The 19880-nt window shown below is 31.3% G+C and overlaps 1 protein-coding gene across 1 annotated transcript in view; it reads left to right on the top strand.

Moving 5' to 3' along the window:
• Positions 1 to 19880, top strand: part of TrissinR (Trissin receptor) — a 53667-nt gene that overhangs the window by 8138 nt on the left and 25649 nt on the right. Inside the window, exon 2 of the mRNA XM_089706122.1 lies at positions 15353 to 15639. Coding sequence (XP_089562248.1) covers positions 15411 to 15639 — 229 coding nt within the window. The 5' untranslated portion in view covers positions 15353 to 15410. The remainder of the gene's footprint in view (positions 1 to 15352; positions 15640 to 19880) is intronic.

The raw sequence follows: 19880 nt of genomic DNA, 5'->3' as shown, positions 1-19880 counted from the left end.
CAGTATACGAAAAGGTCATCTGCAAGATATGAGTTTAGGAGTCTCTCTCTTATAGAATTATTTTTATTAAATAAATGTGGTATCTGAAAAAAATATGCTATCTTATTTAGGGCTGATTTTTCAATCCTTGGTTAAACCCGTCCAATAAAGTAAAATACGATAATATTAAAATGTCACCTGTAAAGTGTCAAATACGGGTAATTCGACTACATTTTGAAATGGTAGTTTTAATACGTTATTCAACGAATAAGATTTAACCAAGGACTGAAAAAATCAACCCTTAAGAGAGTTGTTATTTTTAAACAGTAGATAAATTTAATAACAAGTCGCTGTTCATAATAATATTGTACAAGATTTTTTTATTAAAAACATTCTTATTAAAAACAGATTACTCTATTCTTGGAATGGGATTGTCTGATCAATTTCAAGGATCGAAGATTTTTGACTTTGGGACGAAGACTTCGTATTCTAATTTATTTTTATCACGAGTGTTGGGTAGTTGTTTTATCGAACTTAAATAACTGTTGTTGGATATTTTATAAAAGAATATATAATATTATTTACGTTTATTTTCAGATTGATCGTATATCATTTTTATTCAAAGCTATAGCAAACATTTAGTTAGCTAGTATTTTAAATCAAATTCACATAATTCATTTGGATTAGGTGCATGAAATTTCATGTTAATGTACCGCTTAGACACGCAACACCACCTATAGTGTCTTTATGCAAAAAAAAAACATAATATGAGGTCGGTTTGTATTTATAAAAGTCCGTTACTTTTAAAATTCTATCTCTATATTTACTCCTCTTCCTCGTAAAGTTTTCCGTCTTCGTAATAAAATAAAAATGAAGTTGCGATACCTTCACAAAGGAACCATGGTGTAACAGAACCTCCCAATGTACGTGATAAAATTCAATAGGTATCTATTATTTGACATGAATTTTACAAGTTCATATATGTATGTATAATGTATTAACTATTATGTATTAAATTATTATATAGAAGATAAACCATTTAGAGACTCATTGAAGTGTGGTACCTCTATTTACTTCGTCGAAAGTCTAGTCTACAAGCAATCTTATGTGTATTCAAAGCTCGAATGTTTCAATATGTCGTAAAATGTAATAATATTCAAATATTTCTGAAATTCAAGTAATTCTCAATTTGTTGCTCCCTAAAATTAATCAATTATTATTTTGTATTATTTTATCTAGTAAAATATGAGCATGGGAAAAAAATATTTTAAATTATATATTTTGAAAATAAAACGAACAAACTAAAACTATCTAACTATATATCTATAACTGGACAACTGGAGTTATAATTGGAGTTACTAACACTTCCTTTTATTTGCTTACTAAGACTCGATGAGATTATTCGGTTCTTATAAATTATATGTCTACTTATGTATGCATAATGTATATGAATAAGTTATAATACAGGTCAGGTATTTAATAGGTAGTAATAAAAGAAAGTACGCGGGTATTTATATTTTATATACCTAATATACTTAAATGTATCAACAACGAATAATAAAGATTACTAGTTACATTGGTTTAATTGAATATGTATTAGAAATAGAATAAATCTGTTTTCCGTTCAGATCATTAACCTTCCCTTGATAAAACTTTCCCGAGAAACAGATGTGAAATGAATATCTCATATATTCAGTCAGGATCACGTAAATCCTAGAGGAAATTAGTTTTCACCCTGGGTAAAATCAATTCCAATTTCCAACGGTCTATAGTTTTTAATTGCGTCCAGTACCACTTACCGAAAATTAATGTTAGGAAATTTAATTAGTTTCGATCAATTTAGGTAAACTGTCATCATCTCTAGTAACGTATACGTAACACGTTTCGTCTTTATTATCACTATTATCATATAGCTTGTCGATCCCTCGTGAGACTTCATGTCAACATTGAGCTTTAAAGGATTAAAATATTAATATAGCACTATTTAAAGTGCCCAGTGTAGAAACCTTGGGGTAGAGACCCATGTTGCGACGTTATTATTATATTGTGTTGAAATAAAATAAAAATGTTTGCAATTTCATAAGTAAATAGAATGAATCCAATTGCAAATAACATTGAAAGGTCACTGAATATTAATTCTAATCTAAAGGGCGTGCGTTATCGCAATGATTATCTCATTCATATTCACTAAAATGCGTGGTAGGGAACCACGCAATTCCATTATCTGAAATTTGATTTTTACGAGAAAGCGTCTTATTGGTCATTAAATACGAAGCTACGACTGGAGATCATCTATTGTCTTCCACATGAAATAGTGCGTTTACATTTCAAATTAATGGCCCGTGAGTTATTTTTGTTACCCATTAAAACGTTCGTTTTTTAAACGAAGGATTACATAACCAATTTTCTGTTTATGGTACGGGAGCTATTAACGTTGAAAAAAAAGTCATTTTAGTATAGCTGGTTTTTTGATATATTGTTCCTCTAGCTATTTCGGTTAGAGTCCGCGCTGTCTGGCTGGCCGGAGTGGTTGCGTTCAGTAGTGCGCATCTTATCTGCACAGGAAATTATCCTTAATTTAAAGTCATTTTTTAACGCGTAATTTTTAAACTTTTGCCTTTAGATAGATCCATCAATCATAATTTTTTTATTGCAAGACGTTTTTTTCGTTGTTAAATAGGTGCCAGACGCAATTTTTAATTTCGTTTTTATAAAAAATTCAAATTATTTTAGAATGTCTGTAAATTTTATATTATGTTCTTCAAACATAATATAATCTAAAATTAATTAGCCAGACGCTAATTCGATTGTTAAGTATTAAATATGTACAAATAAAAACGTAGTGAAAGTAGGTAAGTATAACAATTTGATGATTGTGTATATGGAGAGATAGTTTAAAGTGCAAGAGAGATAGAAAGGGTCGGCCGCGAAAATTAAATAACAATAAACAATAACTTTTTTTTTTCGAAAATATAAGATGCATAGAAATTGAATTGTTCCTACTCTAGGATTCCCTGTGTTGTGGGAACAAGTACCTTCCATTGGTACATTTTATTCCTTAGGTTAAAAAATAAACTATTAGGGTACATCAACAATCTTCTATACAAAACAATTTTTTTTATTACTCAACTAGCGACCCGCCCTGGCTTCGCACAGATGCGATGCTGATACTAAAATATATACATAAATCTCGTGTCACAATGTTTGTCCTCAATGGACTCCTAAACCATTTAACCGATTATAATAAAATTCGCACACCATGTGCAGTTCGATCCAACTTGAGAGATAGGATAGTTTAAACATGTAGGTACCACGGGTGAAGCCGGGGCGGACCGCTAGTATACCTATATAAATTCATGCTAACTACTTTAGTTAAATTCAATACAAACTTAAACATGCGAGTGTGTGTGTGTTCACGTGTGTGTGTCGTGTTTGGTGTGTGTGTGTGTGTGTGTGTGTTGTGTACATCAATATTGAAACTAATTTTTAAGATGTCTCGCTTCCAATTTCAAAAACTCTGGGACTTTTTTAATTTCCATCTAATCATTTTAAGAATATTTAATTTTATGTTGATTTTATTAAATAAGTAAGGAACCAGGAAAGAGAAGAATTTATGAGCAAAAGAGGTGTGAGTAGTAGGAGTTTTCGTTTTTTTTTTTTTTCGAGTTTTTAATGATGTTCGATTTCATCTGTTTTCAAGTACTTTCAAGTGTAAAAAATCTGAAGAAAACTTTGCAAAAAAATTTCGAAACTTCGACTCTTCCAGTTTACCACCCTGTAAAGCTGAATTGCTTCAACATTTATTATGGGTTCGCTATGTGACTAAGCTATGGAGAAATGCACACCAAAAACAACCGACAGCTTTATCTCCAGTTGCCTCTGGTTGGACCATCAACAAAGATAAATACGATTTTGTTTGGTTTGAGGGAGAGCAATCACCTTCCACAGTTGTAGATGTTATTATTCAAAGTAAGTATTGAATAGAACATTAATCAAGAAAAACTAAATTATTATAGGTATTATGACGAACAAATCTTTTTACTTTGAATAAATTAATTTTTTTTTTTTGTTACAGATAATGGAATATTGGAAAACAATAACAATTCCTTAGACGGCTTAGACGATAACATAAATAATTCTGACAGTGAGAGGGAAGATGATGATGATGATGATGATTATGAAGATGGCTTTTTAAATTTAACAATGTAATTGTTTAACCTTCATTGATATAGTTTTTATTCCATTCTTTTTAATGTATGGTAACTTTAATTTATTTTTCACTTTTATGCTTTTTTTTTCATTTTAACTTTTTAATTTATAAGAACAAGTGTAAATAATATTGTATTCTTGCAATTATTTCCTGTCGCATAATTAAAATACACTAGCTGATGAGCTGCATGCTTCATTACTTTTTTTTATTTATACTCAATTTTTAATACTTAACAATCGAATTAGCGTCTGGCTAATTAATTTTAGATTATATTATGTTTGAAGAACATAATATGAAATTTACAGACATTCTAAAATAATTTGAATTTTTTATAAAAACGAAATTAAAAATTGCGTCTGGCACCTATTTAACAACGAAAAAAACGTCTTGCAATAAAAAAATTATGATTGATGGATCTATCTAAAGGCAAAAGATTAAAAATTACGCGTTAAAAAATGACTTAAAATTAAGGAAATTATCGTGTGCAGATACGATGCGCACTAATAAACGCAACCACTGCGACCAGCCAGACAGCCCGGACTCTAACCGAAATAGCAAGAGGAACAGTATATCAAAGAACCAACTATACTAAAATTCTCACTTGTCAACGTTGGTAGCTCCTATACGATTATGTGTTTTACATTTCTTTAAATATACAAGTGGTCTCCTGTTTTTTTGCGAAAAAATCTTTAATGTGATTAATTTAATCAAAAACACAATGAGGCAGATCTAACTAGAACCCATTTAAATACATTAGGGTGAAGATGGGTCCATTCTCCAACAGCTAGAATCAAAATGTATGTAGGTACCTAGTTGCGAATGGATTGTTAAATATTGTTGTAAAAAGTATCTTATTACTACACGACAATAGAGGTTAAAATGACATTACAAATTTACATGTACATTATCTAATTTGAACAGAGATTGCCGTGGCGCCTTGTAATAAATATTCTGTCAAAGAGTGACCGACAAGTATGTTTTTTAAATCATTAATTTCGCAAAAACTATATTAAACATTATCAAACTCTATTTTAAGCTGAAAACAAAACTAGTTAGTACTGCCGACTGCGTAGCTTCTTCCTATTAACTCTTTAACAACTTACTAGTCAACTGACTATATTGCATTTTCATGAATAGGTACTGAATGTGGTTTCGTATTCATGAGATATGAACACGATGTCCAATTTACAACATTAAATAGCCGTAAGCAAGGATGTAGCAGTTATTAATCCATGATGGCAACATGAAGTGATGCTGATTTTAGGTCTTTATGGACCGTTATCGTAACATTTCTGTTGTTGTGTAAACTTTAAACGTTTCCATGTTACCACCCGCCATCAAGATAACTATTGTTATGGCAATTTTTGTAGTTCTCTAGTTTTAACATAAATAGTGCATCTCTAGTCTCTACATATAAATATTAATTGCCCTCGGTACCTAAATATCCTTGAATTATGAAAACAACTCAGATAGATACTTTGATAATAAAATAAGCAATCCTTTCAAATAATGAAAAGTAAATAAACATAAGTTGTTAAATATATTGAGCGAAAGTGAACGTAATCAGTAATGAATGCTGTCAATACAGTAATTATTCAAATAAACGTAGGTGTGCCGTTATAATTCATAAAACAGATAACAGACTGCTCCGGATGTTTGCATGTTTTAAATATAGGAACATGATGTCTATAAATATAATATAATTCATCACCTTCCTTGAGAATTATATACATCAACTTTCCGACAGCCTGAATGGACAGGCTATTAGTAATGTGTGAAGGAATTTGATCGATTAAAGAAATTTATTTATTAAGTACCTACGAAGCAAAAATATTAAAACAGGTCTCCGGGGTGAGGAAAAGAATAAAGTTATTTGATTTATTTACTACTCCGCAATAAAATGATAATTTCGTTCTTTTTGATTTCTCTGTCAGTGAAAATGTAATAAAGATACACTGATATACCTAGTTTAGTTCTTCCAAGAAGGTCTATTTTTGTTTGTCCAATTATGTATTTACTGGAATATAAAGGTTGCTTTTAGAGAATCCACATTTTTCTACACATTTATTATTATCAAATTATATTTTATGATATGTGTTAAATTATAGTATAAGTAAGTAGGTATATGAAATAGATATTTTCGATATATATGGATAGTTCATACAAGCCTCCACAAGTTATCAACCAAGAGGTTAGAGAATTATCCTGCTTTATATAAAAGTAGATTAGTCATTGTTTTTCAGCTCGAGAAATTTTCTGAAACCATTCAGCTCTTTTATAAAATTGGGAATGTGTTTTCAACATTAAAAATCCGCAGTCTTTTTATTAAAATCGAACCAAATATTTTTAAATAAGGAAATACTGGAGTTGTATCTATTAAAATAAATCAGTTCATTACGAACCTATTTGCTAAAAAATGCATCTTTTAACATTAACAATGTTTTCCTTTCGATAATAATTTCAATTATTATTGTTTACAGTTACTGTCCTAAATCCAGGCGGAGACGAATTCGAATCTTGAATCATTAAAATCTGTATAGCCGTTTTTGAGTAGTAGCTAATGACTTCCGTTTATACGTATGGATTAAATATAAAAATATGGGATCGATTTCGACTGTGTAATAATTTGAGCATAACAAGTGAATATTCTTGCTTAATAAATCACAATTTGGTTTTCGTCTTGGAAATGTATGAGATTATTAAATATTATTTTTATATTTTGTCATTCTTATTATTTTTATTTTATATTTATACAAACCAATATTATGCTATATTGACTACTATTAACCTTTAATTTAAATTGATGAGTTGAATACTAAGCCACAGATTACGTTTTCGGGTCCGATTGAAGCCGTTGCGGGAAAACAAAGTTTACTCCACAAATGAAGTTCACAGCGGGAGGTTAGGTGTTTGTGGAGGCAATTTATACATCTCCGTTTCAAGGTACATTTAGCAAATACGGGTCAAGTGGATTTGATTTCAATACCTCAGTACATTGGTTCTTTTACAAGAACTTGCAAATCCAATCTCGGCATAAAGGAGCAATGGAGCAATGAAAATCTAAGAACTCACGGTAGGCCCTTTGAACACAGATCAACGGAACTTATGGCGCAATTTACAGAAACGATGACTATAGCTGCTATCGGGCTACTTAGTTTGACACGCAAAATGGTGAAGATTATCGCAAAGCTGCAGTGTAGACTGTAGGGTTGTGTAAGAAGTAAGAACACTGAAAGTTAATTACCGGTTTATTTCCTGAGTAAGTATGCAAATAAATAGTTGCTTCAATTAAAGTTGTAGGTATATATGACCTTAAACACAATTAACATTGGGTAGGTATGTTAAAACTTTGGCTAAAACAATCAATCGCGTGGTATTCCTATTAGTAAAAAATATACCTCAAGTAGGTATACAGATGATAGTTCTCATTGATAACAATAGTTTGTAGTAGAATGAGTAGTTTAATTTTTTTAGAACAAAATTTTACTTCATAATGTACCTACATGTATCATAACATTTGTACCAAATAACATGCCAACAATTATAAACAAAGATAAGTCAAAGCAGATAGTCCATTAATCACATTACGCATCCGGAACTATAAAAATAAATAATAATCAATCAAAGACGAACGGATTGCTAAGGATTAGCTGATGTAATGAAAATATAATATGAACAGTCAATACGTTTTTCTTTACTTTCCCCACGTTATGTAATAAATAATAATATGCGATCATCTACATCGGATAAAACAATTTAGGAACTAATCTTTGACGTATTATGTAATATGACATACCCATGACATACCTATCTAATAATGACTTAAGGTAACTTATGTAAAATAATTATATGTTCTATTTATTTCAATCAAATGTATCACTGAGTGTGACTTTAAGAGAGAAACCGCGTGCATTACTTTTGAACAACTATTTGCCTTGTGACTTTACATATTTTCAATTTGAAGAGGGCTATTGTATATAGTTTACGTATGTCTGACAGAATTTGCATTTATAAGGATGAGTAAATAGCAGATACTTGTAAATTCAAAGCAAGCACGTAAAGGACAACCTACATCTTCAATAATAACGTGTCCAATTCAATGTAAATATAATATTTTATAGGTTAGATACTTACTATTTTCCTAAACTGAAATTTACACTTTACTGAAGGCTTCACCCGCATATATTATCTTGTGTCGCAATATTTTAAATCTTAAACTTTGAAATTGAAAATTTATCTTTATTAGATAGACATAATATCTTAGCTACGATACGATGAAAACATTTACCTACATATATGTTCACGTGATTTCTTATTGTAATTATGTATTCTAATATTACGTGGCTTCTCCCAAGTCCTAAGGTTATGTACTTGCCGTTACCTAACGATGTGTGTACAATTATTTGATAATGTCATAATGAAAGATGTTTCTCGTATAACGATAACCCGGGACAAGTTCTGAAAATAAAAATGTAATTATTAGGTACATAGTTATATGTATATTATTTTTTGTATCTTGATTACATATAATGATTGATGATTCTATGTTTATAGTCTTATTTGTACTCTACAGTGTAGGTAACTAGATATGTTATATTAGGACTGGAAATGTAGGCCGTACACTTAGAAACTGTATCGCAATTTATAAGTCGCAAGCGAATTCACACCCATCGAAGAATTTCAAATAAAGAAAGCGCTCATATCGTACCTCTGTTCATCCAATAATCGAACATCTTTTCTTTAAGTAGGTATTTTTTATTAATAAGCAATTTATATTTTATACCCGTAGGCCGTAGCTGTAGGCTGTATCATGTATGGAATATGGATACAAATGCTGTTCCTTCGGAAATATGCTTTACAAATAACATACTTTCGTTTGTTTCTATGTCGTTTTATCGACGTTATATTTGTGTAAATGTTGTTAAAATCATAGGAAAATTTTAAGTTAAACTTGTTGATTATTGAATAAGCTGCCTATTGTTGCTATATTTAGAAGATGTTTTACATTACTTATATGGCGGTGAAGCGTCCTCGTGACCTCGGCAAAGCTCGGTAAATCCACCTATTGACGGTATCAGGGAGTGCCGGTGTCCACTTACTCTCATATAAAGCTTAATTTATCCTTTTGTTCGAAGAATTTTACCGTCTGGACTGGATTAATGTATGTTGCACGATCGAGTACCGTCGCATTATGTATCTTCAATTTCATTTTGGAATATTCTGTGCTTCTATCTTGTTACTTTTTAATCAAATGCGTAGACTGATTAAATATTATACGTAGGTATGGTACTTGTGTTGATTTTAATCTTAAGAACCCATTTTTTTTTTTTTTTTTTTTTTTTTTTTTCAAGTGGGGAATAATTCTTAATTTACTTACTACTTACTTAAATAAAAGTGTTATTGTTACATATGAGCACACTGATAAAGATCTATAAATCCTCATTTTTAATTTCATTCTCTCCTTTTTGAAACCAACTAGGAAAGAGTTATTTATTTTATTAATCGAATCAATTGATAGCAATGTGGGTTTCCGTACGACTGGCCAGTATTCGTTCTGGATTGGATTGGATCGGATAGCGCTGTTTAAACATGTAATGTTAGATCGATTGCAGCGTTTGCCTAAATCCTTTGAGAGCTGAAATACTCCCAAATACTGGATAACGTACAACGCGAACGATAGGGTACGGGTAACATAAATTAGTTAAATACTAATTTAAATTGTCGCAGCTCGAAACGATCCCAAAATACCTACTGTTAGTATCCATGAAATTTTACAACCTCTCGTTTTCTAACCCTTGTTCTTATATTATTTAATCAAAGCACGTCCTATAAATAGTCATTTAAATAACTTCTCTAATACTATAAATACAACTTTTCGAATTATTCGCAGCTTTATAATAATTAATATTGTTAAAATTTGTCGAGAATTACACTTGATTCACAAGAAACTTAAATTGAACCTTTCGAATTCTGGTCTGAATGTAATAACAGTATCCCTTAGGACCTAAAATCGACCGTTAAGTTGAACATTAGCTATTTTATATTGGTACCTTCTTCAATACTCTAATACGATGATTTTTTATGATGATTCAATAAAATGTCGTCATTCAATGAAGTCGCTAGTCATTCAATCAACTAGCATATTCAACAAGATGACTGCGACACATATATTGTTAAATTTTGAAGCAATTGTATCCGTTTTAATATAAAAATAACTAAACCATAACTGATTATCTTGTTGACGGACAATGTACAGTTAAAGATGTGAAAATAAACATTTCAAATTTAGTCGAAATTAAAACCTTTATAGGTTTTTAATCATTTATTAACGGGCTAACCTTTAAAGATAAAGTATAGAACTATACAAAGAAGTGTTTGTTTGATTATATGTACCTATAAATATAATTCATCAGGCCATAAATCAAACATTACCTACTTAGAAATGTTGAACAAATTAAAATTATTGTAAGCTAAAATGTAGATAAACCATAAAGCTTGTAAGATTTAATTACTTATGCTTATTTAAATAATCTCTTCGCAAATTATTGTAGCTGTACTGTACATGAATACAGCGCCTGAAAATGTCTACAGATATTATTTTTTTATGTTAGTTAAAGAAATAAAAATCTTTGAAATTGAAGTTTTTCGAAATTAGTGCTCGGACAATGATTTCAAATAACTCCATTGAAAACAAGTAATAAAATTTATTATTGTGCTCGAATTTTCATTTTCATGAGAATTATTACTCTACCTATGTGGGAACCTTCAAAACAATTCATATTTAATTTTATTCAACTAGCATTTGTCAATAGAGTTATTAGTTTATCATTGGTTTATCACTAATAGTAAGCTAGTATAGTATTATTTTATCTGTGCCATTATACTCCAAAAGAAGAGGGTAAATCCTGTCAAGTACCAAAAGAAAGTAGGTATTGGCCTGGGTAAATATAAGAAAAACTGAGGTGTGTCGTATTTGTTCGGTGAAGCTTCTCGCTGAATTAATGAGCCTTCATGTTTGTATTTTGAACTTAGAAAGGTGTGCTTAGCTAGAGTCGATCTTTTTATTTGAGTGTCGGCTTAAGTTGAGTGTCGGGTTGATAAAGGCAAATTGCGCTTTAAAATGAAAGATTTTTAATTCTTATAAAAATTAATAATAAGATGTTAAATTCACATATAAATCAATAATCATAGGCATACGTTATAATAATTATTTTTTTGTATAATGTGAGCCAATTTGCAAGTAATTGTGAAAATTACATACAAGGTCGGTTTTTGCTGACACTCTGAAAATATTGAAAGGCATTGAACATAAATGACAGACAGCACAAATTAATTCAGAATTCAGACGCAATGTAACCACTGCACTATGATTCGTTGTCATAATAATATGTACAAGATTTATTTAACTGGCAATTCGTTTATAATTTAAGTAGATAATCATTATTTTAATGACTTACCTACGTAATAGTTACAAAGTTTTGTTTTGGAAATTGTATAATATACAAATTATATCTAAGTCATATTTTTACTGTAGCTAGGTAGGTATATTGGAATAGAAAAATATATCGTCTTATATTTTTAGTTTATTAGTATAGAACTATAGATAAGATAAATCCTTAGATTCAATAAAATTAAAATACATAACGTACCTATATTGGGCATATGAGCAACAATAACAAATACATATTATATTCGAAATTGTGGTCCGAATAACAAAAAAAAAACCTTTGGAAAAGTTTTTTGATCGTATTTTATAATACCATCGCGTTGTTCTAAGCAATCCGTACTAAAATATGCCTACAATAAAACCCATTTCATTGAAAACGATATGAATATTAAGAAATCCATAAGTTTTGTTAATGTGTTTTACAGACGAGTATCGGGAAAGGGTGGGTGGTACTAACGTAATCTATAAATTGATTTGAGTATCCGACATCTGGTGCCAGAATTGCCATTATGAGCTCAACAGGTAAACATTTTCATTTCCGTTCCGAAAAAATAATATCTACATATATATGTCCCTAGCCTCCGTTATTATAGGATAGGTACCTGCATTGGAGTGTTTCTAAATATTTTTTTATTTCACATTTTTAACACTCCGCCATGTTACGACAAAACATTAGTTGATAGGTAGATACTAAATTAATGATATTGTTATTTGATGTAAAAATAAATATTCGATAAGGTTGTTTTTTATCACGAGGCGGGACTGATTGAATTTTTTCTATTCTTTATAAATTTATATTTATAAAGCATTTGAATGCCATAAAACAATAAATATCAATTTCAACAAAAAAAAAGTTTACGCGGTTATTAATTATCTGAACATTATAAGCAATAACGTTTATTTTAATATCTATTTCTGATAGATCGACTTTCTAATTGATATCAATTACTCCGGTGAGTTTAATTGTCTTTGAATGAATTTTCAATGAAGCGTTTAAATAATTGCGATTTCATATTAAAAACAATTATTTCCCAAAGTTGATATATACCTACAAATAAACATTCCACAGTTGTTCTATCATCGATTGAAGTAGGTATTCAATTAAGAAAAGCACTTCCATAAAATGAGTGGGATAAGAGGGCTTCGAATTTACTCACTGCTCAAGAAACAATCAGACTAATTTATACTTCATAATTTTATTGGTGTATTATATATTTTTGTTTTCATGTTTTACTATCAAATATTTATTGTACAGTTTACGGATCTTTAACAACTAAAGTAAAATCGTAAAATAAAAAGGTACTTTTGCCTTTGTAAAAGTTTATTATTCAAGACCCGCATGCTTCAACCATAAATGTACTATGTATTCCTAAAAAATTCCCAGACTCTTTATTATCGAATTCCTTCTTATTCCAGTGACTTATTAGTTTTTGGTTTGGTATAAACACTTAACAGCCTATAATTATTATTGCTTACACGGTACACTGGTGACTACTTTACCTACTGTTATATTTTTAGGGCTAATTACTAGTTCCCTATCATTTTTAGTAGCTCTTAGTGAATTTACCTATATTGGAACAATAAGTTTTAATCAGTAACGGTAAAAAGGAAATCAGACAAACAAATCGAGGCGGCATTTCTTACGCCTATTTTGTGAAAACGTACTAAAATTTTGAATTGTATACGGTGAAGGTTTTCATTAAACATCAAAATACAAACTGACGCCGGTTCTTTGTTGTTGACAAGTTTTCTTAAGACCCTTCCTGTAAGAGCAATAAAATAATTTTCTATTTGCACAGCATTTCCATGACTAATATTGTAGACCCTTATTTAATTTAGCAAACGACATTTGGCAAGCTGAGCACGTTTATTTTTCGTCTTAAAATCCCTTATTCCTGTACTTGATGTTAATGACTTTTCAGATCCAATCTGTATCGCAATATTTTACTTATTCTTTGATTACACGAAAATCCCGAAAGAGTTTGTAATTATAAATAGTCTTAACTATTAGGTACTTTATTAATTATAAGAACGATATTTAATACCAAAAGAAAATTTTGGTAAAATGTAGAAGATTTGCATAAACAAATTAAAGCTTAAGCCTAAAATAAAATAAAAATAAACATACGATAAGATCATCTGTTAAACATTTTTTAATCAATTTTTTAAAACACATTTTTTAAAAGGGTTTATATGGCGTCACTGGTATCCGGATATTAACATACTGTTGACACAGCAATCATTGAAATATGCGGCTACACGGTTAGATCTGGTTTGAACGCCTAACCTAATCAATTTTATACTACGTCCTTTGTGGAAGTTTCGTTGACTTCGTTATTATGGTATTGACAAAACGGAGGGATATATTTTACAAAGTAAAATAAATGAAATACAGAAGTATGTAATTTACCTCATGAAACTTTTTAATAAGCTTTGTTCTTACTCAGACCTAAGTACCTGCCAACAAAAATTATATTTATAATTTAATAACATTCATTTAATGCTTATCTGCATATCCATAATATACAGGGTGTCCCACTTTCGGTATACTAAGCGCAAAGGTACTTGTAGTTTTGCATACGCTGAGTACGTAAAAAATAATTATAAAATTCCAGACGCATTTTTTTTTTAAATAGAGGAATTCTTAAAATTCCATGTGTACACCCCCAACAAGCAAACCGCCCAACTTTGCCACCCGCATGTGAGCTATCGTTTAAGATTATGTTTTCATAGACAAAATACTCACATTAGCGAAGCGGTATATGCCGGCTGCGCGAAGCTAGAGACGAATACATGGATTTTAAGGAAAAATTTAGCAAAAAATTTTTCGCGTAATTTTGTTATTTAAGTATTTTTTATGTGATCAGTGTATGCAAAACTACAAGTCCCTTCGCGCTTAGTATACCGAAAGCGGGACACCCTGTATATTAGACTATATTAAAAAAAAAATATTTGAGTGGACTGTGGCGCAACTAATTCGCTTTATAAAAAAGTTATTGCATTTTACTAACCATAAATATACTCTCACCGATAAAAACGATATGTCGCCCCGCGCCCGTTATTTTGGTGAACTTTATTGATAAAGCAATTAGGGCAGATAAAACGATTAACGAGCTGAGATGAGCTTCTCTTTATTAACCTATTACATGCCCATTTAATGCTTATTGCATTTATTGATTATAGATTTAAAAAGCGAAATAAATTAAGTTGCTGCTTCATCTAAAGCTACGGCTTATCGCTCGAAATATTTGCAAGCTTGCTGTAAAAATTGAAAAACTTTTAAAAAGTAAAAAGTAAAATCTACTTCACTTTTAAAAAGTATTTTGAACATTATTCTTTAGTCTGGGTCTTGGTGCCTAAGGCTATAAGTTTTTTCATATCATGAAAACTTATAAATATTCCATTTAACTGATTTTTATAGAATTTTTACAATGCAGAGCTTTGTTGACACTCATGTATCATATAGATTAAAAACTAGGTTCACTTCATATTTTAAAGTGGTTTTATTTCTGTTTATCTAGCTAGACAATTGAGCGTTTTTCGCTGGTTATACTGCGTAGTACAATTACCGGTTCCATAGACCATGGTATAGAGCTGTTGTACTTATCTCTCCAATCTTGTTGTCAAGGAAGCTTAATTGCGAATAAGCTTTTATTTTATGAATATTACATATTTAATCACTAAACATTTATTCAAATACCCACCTTTGTTTTCAGATGGACGAGCTCAGGTTAATACGTCCAGTGAAGCGATAAATTCGACGGAATTACGAATATGTGTAGCATGAAGCGCTTTATCGAACCGAATGATGTGTCGTTCAGCATGTTGGGGGCTGTCAATCAAACAGCGAAAGAAACTAACTTCAGGGACCTGGAGAACTCATCTACGAGTGCTAACGAAAGTGACTTTTTTGTACCAGATGAAGAGTTTATATTCGACAGAACAGATGTGAGAGCAATATTCATCACATTATACACGATTGTGTTCTGTTGTTGTTTTTTTGGTAAGTGGATTTATTTTTAAGCAAAGTTAAGCAATGTATACCTAGTTAAAAATAAGGTTACTTGCAAAATTCGTCTTAATTACAGATAGTAAGTTAAATTATCTAGATCGTAAAAAGAATTTCAATGCGCAATAAATTAATGTTCAAAATCGTCCCGAGCTTTTGACTTTCAATTAGACAATCGATTCGAATTGTTTCGTGCTAGCGGGTCTGCCAACGACGCGTTTGCAATGACAAGTTCTACAGAATTTATTCTAAATTTTATTTTAATTTAACAGAAACTTGTGCTTAAACTCTTTATTAAGAATTTGTAGACACATCTTCGAAAGCACATTAGAGCAGTCTGTTTGTTATTACCAAACGATTATGTTAATACAGTAGGTAAGTGTACGGTTCTGTGACCCGAAAATATTCAAATACAAGAACGAAATGTTCCTGTTAATACTCCTACAGTCATACAAATTACCTACAAGTGAACAAGTCGTTGAAAAAAGGGTAAGGTGAATATAAATTGACTTCATGTAATATTTAGGACTTTTTCTTGTATTTGATTTTATGCTCAGTAAGTTCCCCCGGTGATCACGCTCCATGTAAAGTCTACGAAATAACGGTATAAATAATATTTTAATGAACGAATCGCGCTTAAAATTTGTTATAACTTGTTATATGTATGTCGGGTTGTATAATAGAAAGAAATTAATCTCAAGTATGTACTTTATTTCATGTAACAAATGTAAATAGTAATTAACAGAAAAGGATTGTATAGAATACCGTGTAAAATGTAAATCAAAGATGACTTCCCGAATAACAGTGTTGCCAGGTGGCTCTGAAAGTAGCACAGATTATTATCAATGTCCAATTTATGACGCCAACATAACTTATAAGACTTTATTTATAAAATATATAGAGGCGATCTGATAAAAAGTAATATTTCCTCTGCTAAGTACATGTAAGTATTTTGTTAGTCTCGAAAATACCAAGAACCATTTAGCATTGTATCTTGTATGAATATAGAAGCGATAATATGTATACAGAAGTGTTTATATACTTAATGAGAAGCAAGTACGCATTGTATAATATTGAGTTGGTAGGTACCGTCTTCACATAGAATGCGAATGTTTCTACAATGTTTAATGCTGCAACGTCTTACAGTGTCTACCAGCTACCTACATTATTGATATTTACTCCAACTAAACAGACTTTTACTAGCTTCCTAAACAGTTTTCTCTTTTATTTGTCTGTACGTCCTGCATGCGTAGTACAGTATTTCGTATGGATTTTGGCCTTGTAGTACCTAACTAGCTTATGACCTTATGAATTTGAATTTGACCCTTATGTTTTCGAATATGTGTGAGCCGCGCTCACTATCGATGACGACCGATATCGGAGGACGATGTTGAATTATTTGTGGCTTATAGCTAAAGATCTCAAGAACATGTGGTTCCGACAAGACGAATATTGCATGGAAAACATTAAATTTATTGGATGAGATGCTCGAGCGCTTTGTTATCTCACGTGGTGGAGACATCATCTGGCAACCAAGATCGTGTGATCCTACACCACTCGATTACTTTCTGTGGGTCAACGTGAAATCTCAAGACCAGCCGCCCTAAAGACCAACAGAACACGCATCTTTCATGAGATGTAGATCCGTTTGGGTAAAAATTTCGTCTAAAATCGGTTTGCCTAGATACAGCCCATTTAGTGGAGTCACGACGGCCTTTCGCCTGAAATTATATTCCATATATCCTTAAATTTTCTTTAAAATAAAATATCATTTAGCAATATAATTTAAAGAGATTGTTGTAAAGTGATTGTTGTAGTTTAAAGTTCGAGCGCTCTTTAATGAAAAATATTAAAGCAGGTAATTGGAGAGCGATCTTATTGTGCCAATGTTAAATATTAAAGTTTGATTAATTCAAAAACGGAAAATTCAGTCTATTTCTGTCATCTTAGGGCGTTTGTCCACTACAAGGAATTTTACGGTCCGGCATTCCGATTTTTTATGGTCCGGTATGGCACGCAATTAATCTAAATACTAGCTTGTGCACTATACGTAATTTTACTGTCCGACATTTTACTTTTCCCTATTCCGGATGGTTTTTTGAGTTTACGAGTCGCTGTAGGTATAATTGTTTTCGAGTGCCCACTTGCTTGGATTTTACTCTTTTTATTACATATGCCAATTGAAAGCAAGCTCTTGTTTTACTTTCTTTTAGCTGGCAATGAGATTTGAGAAGTCGGTATTGTTATTTTATATACATTGACCTATAATTATTATCTAAGTAAGTATTGGTAAGTTAAAGTTCAAGTGGGAATAGATTTAGCTCCTCGTCACCGATTAAAATAAATAAGTGAAACCATCGAGATATATGTACTACTAGAGAGGTTATTCCATACAAAAACATTGCGCGCGGCCGATGTGGTGGGGTACGTGTGGAACGAGCGAGGCGTGGCTTCAAGTTCAAAGATTAAGCAATGCGTGCAGATGCGACACATTGTGCAATCTGTTTACTCGGTACTATCTGGTGGTACTGATACTAGGGAATTAATAAAAAGAGGATTTTATATTAAACTATGTATTTTAATTTCCTTTAAATAATATCAATTTAGTAAGCTTTTGTCGTTTTGTGTAGTAAGCAATAGTTTTATCAGTTTTTGCTTCATGATGTAAGAGTATTGGTTTATAATAGCCCTAACTAAATGGATACGATGATTCAATGTTGATGGCGTTTACGTATAAGAAACTCACATTTTGAAAAATCTCACGTGAGATTCGAGGATGGGGGAGAGGCTTGAATAAAATCTCACGACATCTCACCAGGGGGGGAGGGAGGGGCAGAAAATTTAAAAAAACACCTCACGTAATTTATGGATGCCCCCTTACTCGATCACAATTTTTGTAACGAATGTGAAAGACGAAACAATAAATACGCAAAGTGGCTTTTACTATAAACGGAACTACATTTAAAAATATACTTTATTTATTGAGTTATAAGGTTGCTTCCATTCTGTTTATTTACATTCTCAAAAACATCAATCGCCGCACAGGCGGCTTGCGACAAAGGCGGCTTGTGTCAAAGGCCTCGGCGATATCATTTAAGAACATAATATACTTTAGGCAAACTTGTAATAAGATCTATTTTACTTTCTTATTGACAAGGATATTGGGTAAGATACCTATTGGAATAATTTTATTATTATGTATGTAGTATGTACTAATTAAATCCGCGAATAAAAAAAAAATTAGTCGCGAATATAGAAATTGGGTCGCATTTTTTTAATTCGCGAATAGTGAAAACGCGAATAAAGGAAGCGCGATTAAGGAACTTTTACTGTATTAGTTTCTGTGAATGTTGTGTTTATTTGTAATTGTTGTGCATAATAATTTATAAATCCTATTGGAACAACTGTTGATGAACCTTTTTTTAATAAATAAAAATAGGCAAATAAATAAAATAACCTACCGTTTTACTTTGCGTAGTCGGGTAAAAGTATAAATATTTAGGTACTACACCACGGTAATCTTTCCTAGTATATATTGTATATACATAGTTAAAAAATCCAGTTACATTTTTTTAACAGACTCATCGATAGTGTCACGTCTGTGCTGTTAGTCTATGAAAAATGGCGCGAAACGCAGAACGCGTGGTGATTTTTCGCAAAATGATAACAATATTAGTAAAATGCATGACTTACTCATAATAAGGAAACTTACTGGTGAAAAGTCACTCCTCGGGCTTTGTTTGTATTATGGGAACTGTTAAAACAATTTCTTAGCACACACGAAGGCATTTTGAACAGAGCAATAACACGTGTTGACGCGGCAAGCGGGGAGCACAGTCCGGCACAGACTAATGAGACTCGTGACTTTTGACTCTAGCTCGTTGTAAAGAGAGTGTAGTAGCGATCGCCTCTCTAGTGTACATATATCTCGATGAGTGAAACACGCATTTTAAATCTCTTACGGAACTTTACCGTAACTACTTTACCGTACTTTACTTCGTTTATTATAACGAAGTAATATAATATATTTTCACCTTCTATATTTTTACTCGTTTCTTGTAAAATGCGAAAACAATCATTTATGATAGCATTATACCGCCATACTTCCTTGAACTGTATCGCACTGATCCGAGAAAAGACGGACAGGTGCACAAGCAATTCATCGGTTTTTTCATGCCACACCGGACCGTAAAAAATCGGAATGCCGGACAGTAAAATTCCTTGTAGTGCACAAG

This window comes from Colias philodice, chromosome 2, assembly GCF_061535455.1.
Source record: "Colias philodice isolate Cphi_HAF_F1 chromosome 2, ilColPhil1 Martin Lab GWU primary, whole genome shotgun sequence".
Classification (NCBI taxonomy): domain Eukaryota; kingdom Metazoa; phylum Arthropoda; class Insecta; order Lepidoptera; family Pieridae; genus Colias; species Colias philodice.
Note: the sequence above shows the minus strand (reverse complement) of the source record. Positions and strands in the feature narration are given on the sequence as shown.